This window comes from Oncorhynchus kisutch, unplaced genomic scaffold (genome assembly GCF_002021735.2).
Source record: "Oncorhynchus kisutch isolate 150728-3 unplaced genomic scaffold, Okis_V2 Okis01b-Okis20b_hom, whole genome shotgun sequence".
NCBI lineage: Eukaryota > Metazoa > Chordata > Actinopteri > Salmoniformes > Salmonidae > Oncorhynchus > Oncorhynchus kisutch.
In genome coordinates this window covers 12,987,526-13,003,865 of record NW_022261978.1, presented here as the reverse complement: position 1 = coordinate 13,003,865, position 16,340 = coordinate 12,987,526, and the positions used below count along the sequence as shown (strand labels likewise).

The following is a 16,340-nucleotide window of genomic DNA, read 5'->3' as shown; positions in this document are numbered from 1 at the left end:
CATGGGAACTCTGGGAAAAAAAGGTAAAATCATGACGTCAGTGATCTTCAAGTCGGAAAGTCTGAGCTCTTAGAGGAGGCCCAAGATTCCGATTTGGAATTCCAAGTTGGATGACCATTCAAAGTGATTTTTCCCAGTTGTCTTGAACGCACTGAAGTCGGAGGTCGGAGATTCCTGAGTTCCCAGTTGTCTTGAATGCAGCATGAGCCCATGTCGTCAACCAAGTGCACCTGTATGTGTGGTATCAATGAAATAGATTAGACTGCCTGTTATCTTTCCAAGGAAATGAACTTAAATATGATTAGACTATAGTTTACAACAATGCCCGGAAATGAATATTGATCACCAATATTTGCTCAGAGATGCCGAAATATAACATTCAATATAAATACCAATGACCTAATACAATTGGCCACATGAGAATCTCTGGTAATTTTACCTATTTAGGTTACTTTTGCACATTTGGATATTGCCTACGGGTAGTTTTTATTGATTTATTTCACATTTTATTTAACCACGTGGCCAGTTAATAACAAGTTCTCATTTACAACTGCGACCTGTCCAAGATAAAGCAAAGCAGTGCGACACAAACAACAACACAGAGTTACACATGGAATAAACAAACGTACAGTCAATAACACAATAGAAAAGTCTATATACAGTGTGTGTAAAGGAAGTAAGATTAGGATTGGGATTGGGCGGATTACTTGAAAAATGTAACTCGTTGCTGATTGCAGTTACATGGATTGCAGTTATAATCCTCTGGATTACTCTAAATGAGTAACGTAATCTGATTACAATTGGATTACTTTCCCTTCTTTAACACCCAGAAATATTTTTAAACCTTTTAAAAACATTCACTTAATATAGTGTAACAAGTATAACATTAGACCGTTCCCTCGCCCATATCTGGGCGCGAACCAGGGACCTGCACACATCAACAACAGTCACCCAGGAAGCATAGTTACCCATCGCTCCACAAAAGCCGCGGCAATTGCAGAGCAAGGGGAACAACTACTTCAAGGTCTCAGAGCAAGTGACGTCACCGATTGAAACGCTATTTAGCGCGCACCGCCGCTAACTAAGCTAGCCGTTTCACATCCGTTACACTAGCATTTTGTTGTAGTTGTTGTAGTATTTCCACACTGGGGACTAGTGTGAGAGCATAGTCTAAAGATCCTGAAATTCACATGTTCTATTCTAAAAGCATAGTTACAGAGAGGACTCCATACTAACATGTTCAGTTGGTGGCATCAGCCCGTGATTTGGTCGTATCACAATTAGAAGCCTCCTCATCTTATGGAGTCATTTGGAAGTGTTCTAGAATAGGGCTACTAGAATGTTGTGATGCAACAAATAAACAGGTGTATTCTAACATCATGTCCAAGCACCAATGCATGATTCCAGAAATGTTTATGTGCAAACTAAACCTGTGATTAACATTCGTTTTTGTTTTGACAATTGAGCAATTGCTGCTATTATTATTTTTATTATTTTTTGTTCTTCAATAGAGATTCATTTTCCTTCATATTTTTTGGCCACTTATATCACATGGACTAATTCATTTGGCGCTAATCCACCACCTGAGGAAGTGGTTAGCTGAATTGCTAACTCTAAATACAGCCTAATATCACTGATAGTTAGCCATGTAATTGATATCTAACAGATGGCTACATTTAGTGTATAGGCCTATACACTCACCTTGAATGACCAACGTGAGTGCCCTTTGATCATTATTGAATACAATTCAGAACAGAAAGACATTTTCTCTCCAGGAGAAACAACACTGGTTGATCCTTTTCTCTTCAATAGAAACAACACTGGTTGATCCTTTTCTCTCCAATAGAAACAACACTGGTTGATCCTTTTCTCTCCAATAGAAACAACACTGGTTGATCCTTTTCTCTCCAATAGAAACAACACTGGTTGATCCTTTTCTCTCCAATAGAAACAACACTTGTTGCTTTCAATACAGAGTTGCTTTCAATACAGAGTTTTTGCTGCGATTAGGCTACATTTTGAAATATTGTGCAACCAGAAAGCATTTTCACAAGAGAGAGAGAGAGAGAGACAGAGAGAGTGAAACTGCACTGCTTCAAAGACCTCTACTGAACCATCTTTGTGTGATATAACCCGGGATGAATTAAACTTGAATGAAAAAGCCTACGAGATTATAAAGTTATTTTAAATTACAAACCGGGTATTTCGGGTCCTGCATGCTGATTGGCTGAAAGCGGGGTGAGCAGGCAGTGGCTCGGGTTGTTGATGTCCTTGATGATATTTCTGGCCTTCCTGTGACAACAGGTGCTGTAGGTGTCCTGGAGGGCAGGTAGTTTGCCCCCGGTGATGCGTTGTGCAGACCGCACCATCCTCTGGAGAGCCCTGCGGTTATGAATGAGTGTTGGGTTAGTCGGAAGGGTTTAAAAAATATATTTTATTTTATACTTTTTTAATTTCCCCCTTTTCCCGTTTTGTATCACAAAGTATCATGGATGTATATTAAAGTCCAGTTGGGGTCCGTAATGCAACATATTGGATGCCAACCGGCGTTAGATCCCAAAGAAGAAGAAGAAGAAGCAGAATGCGACGTCATCGAACTGCTGCCAGTAGAATTGTGGTCAAAATGTAAACATCAGAAGGAAAATCACAGACTATATGATCAGAGTAATTAAAAACAGCCAGGTATATTATAAATACATATATAGACCATTTATATTCGCTTTGTAGATATGCATAGTCAGCGATATAGCTGCTAGATGGCTAGGTCCACATGGGTAGCTAGCTAAGTTAGCACATGCTGATCTAGCTACGCTAACGTGAAGCTGCTTTGTACACCGCTATCTAGTTAGATCTGTTGTAGTGTTTATTGTATACTGTAAGATGAGGTTTATTTTCCCAACTTTGCTACACGTTCAAGCTGTGAATGTGTATTTCCAGGATCTGTAAATCGATTGAACTGACTTGGGTCCCCTACACAACGTGAACAGAATAGCTAGCTAAGCTAAGTAGCCAGCTAACTTGCTAAACGGCTAACAAAGCAACGGTCACGTCCCAGGCTTCTTTGTAGACGGCTGCCAGATCTCACAACGCCTGGTGACGTGTTTTAAATATCAGCTAATGAGGACATGAAGTTACAGATGAGTGTTTTGATGTGTACATCTTTTTTTTACAGGTTCTCTAAAGTCCTGCCATTGACTGCATTGTCGTTGTTGCCACACGAGCAGGACAATATGAATCCACTCAGTTCAGAGAAGGAAACGTTGATTGATGAAATTGAACAGAGTTTATTCACTTTAACCGTGGACAATTTACGCTACCTGTGTGAACGTCATGGCAAAGATGGATCTGAAATTAAAGGGATGAATCATCGCTTATTAAGGCGTAAAGTCATGGAGGAAATGTGGGACAATACGGATTCAATCAAATCAGAGGAGCAGGGAATGTCTTGGTTACTCCATCTGAAAGAGGACATCAGAAGGATGCTGGAGGATGCTAGTGGGGCACAAATTAGTCCCAGCAAGTCCGATGATGATGATGCTATCGACTATGACGAAGAATGCGACAAGGAGGACATCGATTGGTTGCCTAGCAATGGACTGAAGGCGGAACACTTGAGTTCCAGCCAATCCGATGACGACGCTGCAGACTGCGACAAAGACTGGGACGTGGAGGACAAGGATTGGTTGGCTAGCGATGGGCTGGAGGCAGAGTCAGATCCAGAGAGGCACACTCCAGAGCAGAGAGTAAGAGAGGTGAGTATTTATTTTTCCCAGTCATAAAATTATTCCTTGACCTCCTTCTATAAATGCGTTGGAGGAGAAGATTCAAGGTTCATCCTCTTGGAATTTCTCCTCCAATGTTTTTTTGAAAAGGGGTCAAAGGTTGAGAGGGAAAGAAAGAAAGAAGGAAAAACTTTTGAGATTATTACCCTGATTATTACCCTGATTATTACCCTGATTATAACCTGAGTATTACCCTGAGTATTACCCTGAGTATTACCCTGATTATTACCCTGATTATTACCCTGATTATTACCCTGATTAAGTCTGTCTCTTTTTTTTAAGGATTTCCAGGACAAGCCTCCCCCACCCCTCTCCCCTCGCCCAGAGTCTCCAGGTCATGCCTTTCCCAGTAGTATCTTACTGCAGAGTCAGAAGAGGGTGTCCGTGCGGCTGGTCGACTGCAGGAAGACACCGGGGCAGAGTAGCCATATAATACACAAGACAACACAGACGGGAGAGAAACCCCACAGCTGGTCTAATGCTGAACAACACAAAACCCTCTCAGGAGACAGGCCTGGCTCCCATATCTGTGATCACTGTGGGAAGAATTTTACCACAGCAAGAAGTCTACAACTACACCTACAGAACCTGAAGAGATTCAGTGATACCGTCACTGCAGAGAAACCACACGTGTGCTCTGAATGCGGAAAGGGATTCTCTCAGGCCTACAGTCTTAAGATACATTGGAGAACTCACACTGGGGAGAAACCGTACGTTTGTTATCAGTGTGGGAAGGGTTTCACTGAATCTGGAACCTTAAAGAGACACATCAGAACTCACACGGGAGAGAAACCTTTCCACTGCCCTCGTTGTGGGAAGGACTTTATTGAATCTGGAGGCTTGAAGAAACACATCAAAAGAGCTCACCCAGGAGAGGAGGTCGTTGTCCCTCAGAAGAGCGTCCATACAGGAGAGAAACCTTACCATTTCTCCTCTGACGACTGTGGGATGAGCTTTGCTACCTCACGCGAACAGAGACTACAACAGAGAAAACACACAAGAGAGCTTCGCAGCACGCCTAACGCTAAGCAACGCAAGGAACCTCTCTCAGGAGATGGCTCCCATATCTGTGATCACTGTGGGAAGAATTTTACCACAGCAAGAAGTCTAAAACTACACCTACAGTACCTGAAGAGATACAGAGATAACTTGACTGGAGAGAAACCACACGTGTGCTCTACATGCGGAAAGGGATTCAGTGAGGCTGGCAGTCTTAAGAGACACCTGAGAACTCACACTGGCGAGAAACCGTACGTCTGCCATCATTGTGGGAAGAACTACAATGATTCTGGAAACTTACAGAAACACATCAGAACCCACACAGGTGAGAAACCTTACCACTGCTCGGATTGTGGGAAGAATTTCCGTGTAAAAATAAGCCTTGTACATCACCAGGAAATTGTTCACACAGACCACCCTCACCGCTGTGGTCAATGTAAGAAGAGTTTCATAACTGCAGAAAGACTGGAATCACACATTAAGACACGACACCCGCCTAATGATCCTCTGAAGAACCCACATGTGTGCTCTGAATGTGGAAGGGGATTCAGATATGCCGACAATCTTAAAATACACCTGAGAATCCATACCGGGGAGAAACCGTACGTCTGCCCTCGTTGCGGTAAGGATTTTACCCAATCAGGACTCTTACAGAGACACATGAGAACTCACACGGGAGAGAAACCCTATCACTGCTCAGTGTGCGGGATGAAGTTTCGTCATACAATCTCGTTAAAGCAGCACCACCTGAAGAACCACAAGGGGGAGACACTGGGTCCAGTCCGTATGCACCAAGGCCCTCTTCCATGCCCCCACTGTGGGGAGAAGTTCTCTACCAAGGCTCTTCTGAAGGATCACCTGCAGAAGACCCACAACAGCCGTGTCCACTGCCCACAGTGCGACAAGACCTTCTCCACTAAACGTAATTTACTAGTCCACCAGAGGAAGCACACTGGAGAGAGGCCTTACCTTTGCCCTCAGTGTGGGAAGAGTTTCTCTCTGACAGGGAGTTTAAAACTTCATCTCCGGATTCATGCGGGTGAGAAACCTTACTGCTGTACTTACTGTGACAAGAGCTTCACAAGTAAGAGCCACTGCACTCTTCACCTGCGAATCCACACTGGAGAGAAACCGTACCAATGCCCTGACTGCGGGAGGAGGTTTCGTGACGGGAATGTCCTGAAAAACCACCGGCGGACCCACACAGGAGAGAAACCGTTCCAATGCCGCTTGTGTGATAAAGCCTTCGCCCAGTTGAGCAGTCTGAAGAAACATCAGGAGACACACAGGCAAACTCAGCCTGTCTCTGTCCCAAGACTCCCTAATCCCTACCTACCACCAAATCAGCATGTCCCTTATCCCTACCCACATCACACTCCATTGTAACCTGGTTTACACCTGTCCAATCCATTATAGGTGTGTTTACTACTTCAAGGAAACAAGATGTGAAGCATGTGTTTTTTAGGGGTGGTATATTTGATGTTGTAATTGTTTTTAATGGAGACAGGTTAGAAGTAGAGGGGGAGACAGATGAGGAGGGAAGACAGTGAAGAGTAGATGCAGGGATTGAACCCTGGTCTCCATTGGGGAGGCTGAGGCATACATAGAGTATCCAGCTGTGCTACCACAAGACTACATGTACTAGAGCTGGGACATTAAACCCAGAATGATCTACAGCGAACATACCAATCACTTATTGCAGGGCGTTTTGCTCTGTCATTCATTACGATAAATGTTGTAATTTTTTAAAATTTCACCTTTATTTAACCTTTTTTTAACTAGGCAAGTCAGTTAGGAGCAAATTCTTATTTTCAATGACAGCCTAGGAACAGTAGGTTAACTGCCTGTTCAGGGGCAGAACGACAGAACAGCGTTTTGCTCTGTCATTCATTACGATAAATGTTGTAATTTTGTCAGCTCGGGGATTTGAACTAGCAACCTTTCGGTTATGAGTCCAACGCTCTAACCACTAGGCTACCCTGCTGCCCCAAATAACCCTATACACTAGAACGTTTCAAATGAAACAAGTTTGTTAATATGGCTGATTGTTCATGGGACAATTCATGGCTAGAACCATCCAACTAGTAGTAGTATTTTTAAAAGGATAATTGATTAATTACCGTGGTGCTCGTTGATGTTATAAATGTATTGTTCTGTATGTCGTTATCCACATCAGTTCAGGCAATTTATGACGATATGGAGATTTGTGACCATATCGCCCGCAGCTCTACTGTGCATCTCTGTAAAGGTATTGGAACAGAACCCTAGACTTAGAACCCCCCCCACACCCTTTACCTATCACATCCCGTTTGGCCCTGACCGTTCCGACATGGATCTAAACGCAGGGGATTGTTACAAGCATCGGGCTGAAGAGAGCTTCCACCATTGGTCAAATCCATTCCAGAATAGGAGAATCTCAATTTCTTCGCGTCGGCTTCTCAAAAACCCATTGGATGAGAAGGTCAGAGGTTCCCCATCCGCTCTGACTTTCTTATCCAATGGGTTTTGAGAAGGAGGCGAGGAGAGAGGACGCGAGGAATCAAAGGCAATTGAAGATTCTCCCAAAGTGTTCAAATTTGTCACACTTGTGGAGAATCGGGACACCCGCCCATGAAGTAGAACTCGATACAACTGACCTCCTGTCACTGGACAAAGTATTGGATCAGTTCCAGGTTCTGATTCCAGGTTCTGATTCCAGGTTCTGAAAGGCTCGTCTTCAAACATTCTAAATGACTCCATAGAATTCCATAGCAGTGTTTCCTGTATATATATATTACTGGGAAAGGTATTGCACTTTGTCTGTTTCAAACATAAATTATTTTACTCTGATCACATTCTTGCCTAGGAGTTTTTTTGTATGAACGGGTTGACAGTCAAATCAAATTGTATTGGTCACAGACACAGTTCACAGCAGGTATAAAAGATGCAGGGAAATGTGAATGTGCTAGTTCCCTCCACAATACAGTACATAACAACAATAAGAGTCCAGTCAATAACAAGTAGTAGTAGAGGTAGTATGGGTAGTAGTAGTAGTATGGGTAGTATGGGTTGTAGTAGTAGAGGTAGTATGGGTAGTAGTAGTAGTATGGGTAGTATGGGTAGTAGTAGTAGAGGTAGTAGTAGTAGAGGTAGTATGGGTAGTAGTAGTAGAGGTAGTATGGGTAGTAGAGGTAGTATGGGTAGTAGTAGTAGAGGTAGTATGGGTAGTAGTAGTAGGGGTAGTAGAGGTAGTATGGGTAGTAGTAGTAGTAGAGGTAGTATGGGTAGTAGTAGTAGAGGTAGTATGGGTAGTAGTAGTAGAGGTAGTATGGGTAGTAGTAGGTAGTATGGGTAGTATGGGTAGTAGAGGTAGTAGTAGTAGAGGTAGTATGGGTAGTAGTAGTAGAGGTAGTATGGGTAGTTGTAGTAGAGGTAGTATGGGTAGTAGTAGAGGTAGTATGGGTAGTAGTAGTAGAGGTAGTATGGGTAGTAGTAGTAGAGGTAGTATGGGTAGTAGTAGTAGAGGTAGTATGGGTAGTAGTAGTAGAGGTAGTATGGGTAGTAGTAGTAGAGGTAGTATGGGTAGTAGTAGAGGTAGTATGGGGTAGTAGTAGAGATAGTATGGGTAGTAGTAGTAGAGGTAGTATGGGTAGTAGTAGTAGAGGTAGTATGGGTAGTAGTAGTAGAGGTAGTATGGGTAGTAGTAGTAGAGGTAGTATGGGTAGTAGTAGTAGAGGGTAGTATGGGTAGTAGTAGTAGAGGTAGTATGGGTAGTAGTAGTAGAGGTAGTATGGGTAGTAGTAGTAGAGGTAGTATGGGTAGTAGTAGTAGAGGTAGTATGGGTAGTAGTAGTAGAGGTAGTATGGGTAGTAGTAGTAGAGGTAGTATGGGTAGTAAGTTAGAGGTAGTATGGGTAGTAGTAGTAGAGGTAGTATGGGTGGGTAGTAGTAGTAGGAGGTAGTATGGGTAAGTAGTAGTAGAGGTAGTAGGTAGTAGTAGTAGAGGTAGTATGGGTAGTAGTAGTAGAGGTAGTATGGGTTAGTAGAGGTGTAGGGTAGTAGTAGTAGAGGTTATGGGTAGTAGTAGAGGTAGTATGGGTAGTAGTAGTAGTAGTAGTATGGGTAGTAGTAGTAGAGGTAGTATGGGTAGTAGTAGTAGAGGTGTATGGGTAGTAGAGGTAGTATGGGTAGTAGTAGTAGAGGTAGTATGGTAGTAGTAGTAAAGGTAGTATGGGTAGTAGTAGTAGAGGTAGTATGGGTAGTAGTAGTAGAGGTAGTATGGGTGTAGTAGTAAAGTAGTATGGGTAGTAGTAGTAGAGGTAGTATGGGTAGTAGTAGTAGAGGTAGTATGGGTAGTAGTAGAAGAGGTAGTATGGGTGTAGTAGTAGTAGAGGTAGTATGGTAGTAGTAGTAGAGGGTAGTATGGGTAGTAGTAGTAGAGGTAGTATGGGTAGTAGTAGTAGAGGTAGTATGGGTAGTAGTAGTAGAGGTAGTATGGGTAAGTAGGAGGTAGTATGGGTAGTAGTAGTAGAGGTAGTATGGGTAGTAGTAGTAGAGGTAGTATGGGTAGTAGTAGAGGTAGTATGGGTAGTAGTAGTAGAGGTAGTATGGGTAGTAGTAGAAGAGGTAGTATGGGTAGTAGTAGTAGAGGTAGTATGGGTAGTAGTAGTAGAGGTCGTATGGGTAGTAGTAGAAGAGGTAGTATGGGTAGTAGTAGTAGAAGAGGTAGTATGGGTAGTAGTAGTAGTGGTAGTAGAGGTAGTATGGGTAGTAGTAGTAGAGGTAGTATGGGTAGTAGTAGAAGAGGTAGTATGGGTAGTAGTAGAGGTAGTATGGGTAGTAGTAGAGGTAGTATGGGTAGTAGTAGAAGAGGTAGTATGGGTAGTAGTAGAAGAGGTAGTATGGGTAGTAGTAGTAGAGGTAGTATGGGTAGTAGTAGTAGAGGTTGTATGGGTAGTATTAGTAGTATGGGTAGTAGTAGTATAGGTAGTAGTAGTAGAGGTAGTATGGGTAGTATGGGTAGTAGTAGTAGTAGAGGTAGTATGGGTAGTAGTAGTAGTAGAGGTAGTATGGGTAGTAGTAGTAGAGGTAGTATGGGTATTAGTAGAGGTAGTATGGGTAGTAGTAGTAGTAGAGGTAGTATGGGTAGTAGTAGTAGAGGTAGTATGGGTAGTGGTAGTAGAGGTAGTATGGGTAGTAGTAGTAGTAGAGGTAGTATGGGTAGTAGTAGTAGAGGTAGTATGGGTATTAGTAGAGGTAGTATGGGTAGTAGTAGTAGTAGAGGTAGTATGGGTAGTAGTAGTAGAGGTAGTATGGGTAGTAGTAGAGGTAGTATGGGTAGTAGTAGTAGAGGTAGTATGGGTAGTAGTAGAAGAGGTAGTATGGGTAGTAGTAGTAGAGGTAGTATGGGTAGTAGTAGTAGAGGTAGTATGGGTAGTAGTAGAGGAAGTATGGGTAGTAGTAGTAGAGGTAGTATGGGTAGTAGTAGTAGAGGTAGTATGGTTAGTAGTAGTAGTAGAGGTAGTATGGGTAGTAGTAGTAGAGGTAGTATGGGTAGTAGTAGTAGAGGTAGTATGGGTAGTAGTAGAAGAGGTAGTATGGGTAGTAGTAGTAGAGGTAGTATGGGTAGTATTAGTAGTAGAGGTAGTATGGGTAGTAGTAGTAGAGGTAGTATGGGTAGTAGTAGTAGAGGTAGTATGGGTAGTAGTAGTAGAGGTAGTATGGGTAGTAGTAGTAGAGGTAGAGGTAGTATGGGTAGTAGTAGAGGTAGTATGGGTAGTAGTAGAGGTAGTATGGGTAGTTGTAGAGGTAGTATGGGTAGTAGTAGTAGAGGTAGTATGGGTAGTAGTAGAGGTAGTATGGGTAGTAGTAGTAGAGGTAGTATGGGTAGTAGTAGAGGTAGTATGGGTAGTAGTAGAGGTAGTATGGGTAGTAGTAGAGGTGTATGGGTAGTAGTAGAGGTAGTATGGGTAGTAGAAGAAGAGTAGTATGGGTAGTAGTGGAGGTAGTATGGGTAGTAGTAGAGGTAGTATGGGTAGTAGTAGAGGTAGTATGGGTAGTAGTATGGGTAGTATGGGTAGTAGTAGAGGTAGTATGGGTAGTAGTAGAGGTAGTATGGGTAGTAGTAGAAGAGGTAGTATGGGTAGTAGAAGAGGTAGTATGGGTAGTAGAGGTAGTATGGTAGTAGTAGAAGAGGTAGTATGGGTAGTAGTAGTAGAGGTAGTATGGGTAGTAGTAGTAGAGGTAGTATGGGTAGTATGGGTAGTAGTAGAGGTAGTATGGGTAGTAGAAGAAGAGGTAGTATGGGTAGTAGTGGAGGTAGTATGGGTAGTAGTAGAGGTAGTATGGGTAGTAGAAGAAGAGGGTAGTATGGGTAGTAGTGGAGGTAGTATGGGTAGTAGTATGGGTAGTAGAAGAAGAGGTAGTATGGGTAGTAGTGGAGGTAGTATGGGTAGTAGTAGTAGAGGTAGTATGGGTAGTAGTAGTAGAGGTAGTATGGGTAGTAGTAGAGGTAGTATGGGTAGTGGTAGTAGAGGTAGTATGGGTAGTAGTAGTAGTAGAGGTAGTATGGGTAGTAGTAGAGGTAGTATGGGTAGTGGTGGAGGTAGTATGGGTAGTAGTAGTAGAGGTAGTATGGGTAGTAGTAGAGGTAGTATGGGTAGTAGTAGAAGAGGTAGTATGGGTAGTAGTAGAAGAGGTAGTATGGGTAGTAGTAGTAGAGGTAGTATGGGTAGTAGTAGTAGAGGTTGTATGGGTAGTATTAGTAGTATGGGTAGTAGTAGTATAGGTAGTATGGGTAGTAGTAGTAGAGGTAGTATGGGTAGTAGTATAGGTAGTATGGGTAGTAGTAGTAGTAGAGGTAGTATGGGTAGTAGTAGTAGTAGAGGTAGTATGGGTAGTAGTAGTAGAGGTAGTATGGGTATTAGTAGAGGTAGTATGGGTAGTAGTAGTAGTAGAGGTAGTATGGGTAGTAGTAGTAGAGGTAGTATGGGTAGTGGTAGTAGAGGTAGTATGGGTAGTAGTAGTAGTAGAGGTAGTATGGGTAGTAGTAGTAGAGGTAGTATGGGTATTAGTAGAGGTAGTATGGGTAGTAGTAGTAGTAGAGGTAGTATGGGTAGTAGTAGTAGAGGTAGTATGGGTAGTAGTAGAGGTAGTATGGGTAGTAGTAGTAGAGGTAGTATGGGTAGTAGTAGAAGAGGTAGTATGGGTAGTAGTAGTAGAGGTAGTATGGGTAGTAGTAGTAGAGGTAGTATGGGTAGTAGTAGAGGTAGTATGGGTAGTAGTAGTAGAGGTAGTATGGGTAGTAGTAGTAGAGGTAGTATGGTTAGTAGTAGTAGTAGAGGTAGTATGGGTAGTAGTAGTAGAGGTAGTATGGGTAGTAGTAGTAGAGGTAGTATGGGTAGTAGTAGTAGAGGTAGTATGGGTAGTAGTAGAAGAGGTAGTATGGGTAGTAGTAGAAGAGGTAGTATGGGTAGTAGTAGTAGAGGTAGTATGGTTAGTATTAGTAGTAGAGGTAGTATGGGTAGTAGTAGTAGAGGTAGTATGGGTAGTAGTAGTAGAGGTAGTATGGGTAGTATTAGTAGTAGAGGTAGTATGGGTAGTAGTAGTAGAGGTAGAGGTAGTATGGGTAGTAGTAGAGGTAGTATGGGTAGTTGTAGAGGTAGTATGGGTAGTAGTAGTAGAGGTAGTATGGGTAGTAGTAGAGGTAGTATGGGTAGTAGTAGTAGAGGTAGTATGGGTTAGTAGTAGAGGTAGTATGGGTAGTAGTAGAGGTAGTATGGGTAGTAGTAGAGGTAGTATGGGTAGTAGTAGAGGTAGTATGGGTAGTAGTAGAAGAGGTAGTATGGGTAGTAGAAGAGGTAGTATGGGTAGTAGTAGAAGAGGTAGTATGGGTAGTAGTAGTAGATGTAGTATGGGTAGTAGTAGTAGAGGTAGTATGGGTAGTAGTAGAGGTAGTATGGGTAGTAGAAGAAGAGGTAGTATGGGTAGTAGTGGAGGTAGTATGGGTAGTAGTAGAGGTAGTATGGGTAGTAGTAGAGGTAGTATGGGTAGTAGTATGGGTAGTAGTAGAGGTAGTATGGGTAGTAGTAGAGGTAGTATGGGTAGTAGTAGAAGAGGTAGTATGGGTAGTAGAAGAGGTAGTATGGGTAGTAGTAGAAGAGGTAGTATGGGTAGTAGTAGTAGAGGTAGTATGGGTAGTAGTAGTAGAGGTAGTATGGGTAGTATGGGTAGTAGTAGAGGTAGTATGGGTAGTAGAAGAAGAGGTAGTATGGGTAGTAGTGGAGGTAGTATGGGTAGTAGTAGAGGTAGTATGGGTAGTAGAAGAAGAGGTAGTATGGGTAGTAGTGGAGGTAGTATGGGTAGTGGTATGGGTAGTAGAAGAAGAGGTAGTATGGGTAGTAGTGGAGGTAGTATGGGTAGTAGTAGTAGAGGTAGTATGGGTAGTAGTAGTAGAGGTAGTATGGGTAGTAGTAGAGGTAGTATGGGTAGTGGTAGTAGAGGTAGTATGGGTAGTAGTAGTAGTAGAGGTAGTATGGGTAGTAGTAGAGGTAGTATGGGTAGTGGTGGAGGTAGTATGGGTAGTAGTAGTAGAGGTAGTATGGGTAGTAGTAGAGGTAGTATGGGTAGTAGTAGAAGAGGTAGTATGGGTAGTAGTAGAAGAGGTAGTATGGGTAGTAGTAGTAGAGGTAGTATGGGTAGTAGTAGTAGAGGTTGTATGGGTAGTATTAGTAGTATGGGTAGTAGTAGTATAGGTAGTATGGGTAGTAGTAGTAGAGGTAGTATGGGTAGTAGTATAGGTAGTATGGTAGTAGTAGTAGTAGAGGTAGTATGGGTAGTAGGTAGTAGAGGTAGTATGGGTAGTAGTAGTAGAGGTAGTATGGGTATTAGTAGAGGGTAGTATGGGTAGTAGTAGTAGTAGAGGTAGTATGGGTAGTAGTAGTAGAGGTAGTATGGGTAGTGGTAGTAGAGGTAGTATGGGTAGTAGTAGTAGTAGTAGAGGTAGTATGGGTAGTAGTTAGTAGAGGTAGTATGGGTATTAGTAGAGGTAGTATGGGTAGTAGTAGTAGTAGAGGTAGTATGGGTAGTAGTAGTAGAGGTAGTATGGGTAGTAGTAGAGGTAGTATGGGTAGTAGTAGTAGAGGTAGTATGGGTAGTAGTAGAAGAGGTAGTATGGGTAGTAGTAGTAGAGGTAGTATGGGTAGTAGTAGTAGAGGTAGTATGGGTAGTAGTAGAGGTAGTATGGGTAGTAGTAGTAGAGGTAGTATGGGTAGTAGTAGTAGAGGTAGTATGGTTAGTAGTAGTAGTAGAGGTAGTATGGGTAGTAGTAGTAGAGGTAGTATGGGTAGTAGTAGTAGAGGTAGTATGGGTAGTAGTAGAAGAGGTAGTATGGGTAGTAGTAGAAGAGGTAGTATGGGTAGTAGTAGTAGAGGTAGTATGGGTAGTATTAGTAGTAGAGGTAGTATGGGTAGTAGTAGTAGAGGTAGTATGGGTAGTAGTAGTAGTAGAGGTAGTATGGGTAGTAGTAGTAGAGGTAGAGGTAGTATGGGTAGTAGTAGAGGTAGTATGGGTAGTTGTAGAGGTAGTATGGGTAGTAGTAGTAGAGGTAGTATGGGTAGTAGTAGAGGTAGTATGGGTAGTAGTAGTAGAGGTAGTATGGGTAGTAGTAGAGGTAGTATGGGTAGTAGTAGAGGTAGTATGGGTAGTAGTAGAGGTAGTATGGGTAGTAGTAGAGGTAGTATGGGTAGTAGTAGAGGTAGTATGGGTAGTAGTAGAAGAGGTAGTATGGGTAGTAGAAGAGGTAGTATGGGTAGTAGTAGAAGAGGTAGTATGGGTAGTAGTAGTAGATGTAGTATGGGTAGTAGTAGTAGAGGTAGTATGGGTAGTAGTAGAGGTAGTATGGGTAGTAGAAGAAGAGGTAGTATGGGTAGTAGTGGAGGTAGTATGGGTAGTAGTAGAGGTAGTATGGGTAGTAGTAGAGGTAGTATGGGTAGTAGTATGGGTAGTAGTAGAGGTAGTATGGGTAGTAGTAGAGGTAGTATGGGTAGTAGTAGAAGAGGTAGTATGGGTAGTAGAAGAGGTAGTATGGGTAGTAGTAGAAGAGGTAGTATGGGTAGTAGTAGTAGAGGTAGTATGGGTAGTAGTAGTAGAGGTAGTATGGGTAGTATGGGTAGTAGTAGAGGTAGTATGGGTAGTAGTGGAGGTAGTATGGGTAGTAGTAGAGGTAGTATGGGTAGTAGAAGAAGAGGTAGTATGGGTAGTAGTGGAGGTAGTATGGGTAGTAGTAGAGGTAGTATGGGTAGTAGAAGAAGAGGTAGTATGGGTAGTAGTGGAGGTAGTATGGGTAGTAGTAGTAGAGGTAGTATGGGTAGTAGTAGAGGTAGTATGGGTAGTGGTAGTAGAGGTAGTATGGGTAGTAGTAGTAGAGGTAGTATGGGTAGTAGTAGTAGTAGAGGTAGTATGGGTAGTAGTAGAGGTAGTATGGGTAGTAGTGGAGGTAGTATGGGTAGTAGTAGTAGAGGTAGTATGGGTAGTAGTAGTAGTAGTAGTAGAGGTAGTATGGGTAGTAGTAGAGGTAGTATGGGTAGTAGTAGTAGAGGTAGTATGGGTAGTAGTAGAGGTAGTATGGGTAGTAGTAGTAGAGGTAGTATGGGTAGTAGTAGAGGTAGTATGGGTAGTAGTAGTAGAGGTAGTATGGGTAGTAGTAGTAATGGGCTGGATTTACACACATAACGTGGATCTAAAGATATGTTGTCCATTTTAAAGGCTGGTTTGCATTTAGTATGTTTTCCATTTTAAAGGGTGGTTTGCCTCAACCAGAGTTAATAAAATGGTGACAGTAAACAATGTTGTTGCAGTAATTCTTTATGACCAAACAGAAGCTTTGTGCAGAGGGACCCTTAGTTTTGTTCTTATAAAATATATCAGGAACGAAACACGTAACAGACAAACAGGTGGTGGGAAATATAACATGGCTGAAGATGGGGATCCAACCGGTCCTAATTTATTTGGTAAGAATAAAACAAAACAATATGAATCACAGGGTCAGATACAGATGAAGAGTCAGGTGGTCGTGATTCATTTGGCAGGGACAGATACAGATGAAGAGTCAGGTGGTCGTGATTCATTTGGTAGGGACAGATACAGATGAAGAGTCAGGTGGTCCTGATTCATTTGGCAGGGACAGATACAGATGAAGAGTCAGGTAGTCGTGATTCATTTGGTAGGGACAGATACAGATGAAGAGTCAGGTGGTCGTGATTCATTTGGTAGGGACAGATACAGATGAAGAGTCAGGTGGTCATGATTCATTTGTCAGGGACAGATAGAGATGAAGAGTCAGGTGGTCGTGATTCATTTGGTAGGGACAGATGCAGATGAAGAGTCAGGTGGTCGTGATTCATTTGGCAGGGACAGATACAGATGAAGAGTCAGGTGGTCATGATTCATTTGGCAGGGACAGATACAGATGAAGAGTCAGGTGGTCGTGATTCTTTTGGTAGGGACAGATACAGATGAAGAGTCAGGTGGTCATGATTCATTTGGTAGGGACAGATGCAGATGAAGAGTCAGGTGGTCGTGA

General features: G+C 42.5%; 1 protein-coding gene across 2 annotated transcripts; it reads left to right on the top strand.

Moving 5' to 3' along the window:
• The first annotated feature begins 2,560 nt into the window (after positions 1 to 2,560).
• LOC116358798 (zinc finger protein 709-like) lies at positions 2,561 to 7,826 on the top strand. 2 transcript variants are annotated; one of them, XM_031810990.1, is made up of 3 exons: positions 2,561 to 2,682; positions 3,173 to 3,752; positions 4,065 to 7,826. In XM_031810990.1, exons 2-3 carry the CDS (start codon positions 3,231 to 3,233, stop codon positions 6,165 to 6,167), a joined length of 2,625 nt encoding a protein of 874 aa, XP_031666850.1. In that variant the 5' UTR covers positions 2,561 to 2,682; positions 3,173 to 3,230; the 3' UTR covers positions 6,168 to 7,826. The 2 variants fall into 2 exon arrangements, with proteins under 2 accessions (XP_031666850.1, XP_031666849.1); XM_031810989.1 differs by lacking the exon at positions 2,561 to 2,682 and having other exon boundaries at positions 2,993 to 3,752; positions 4,065 to 7,825.
• Positions 7,827 to 16,340: the final 8,514 nt, after the last annotated feature.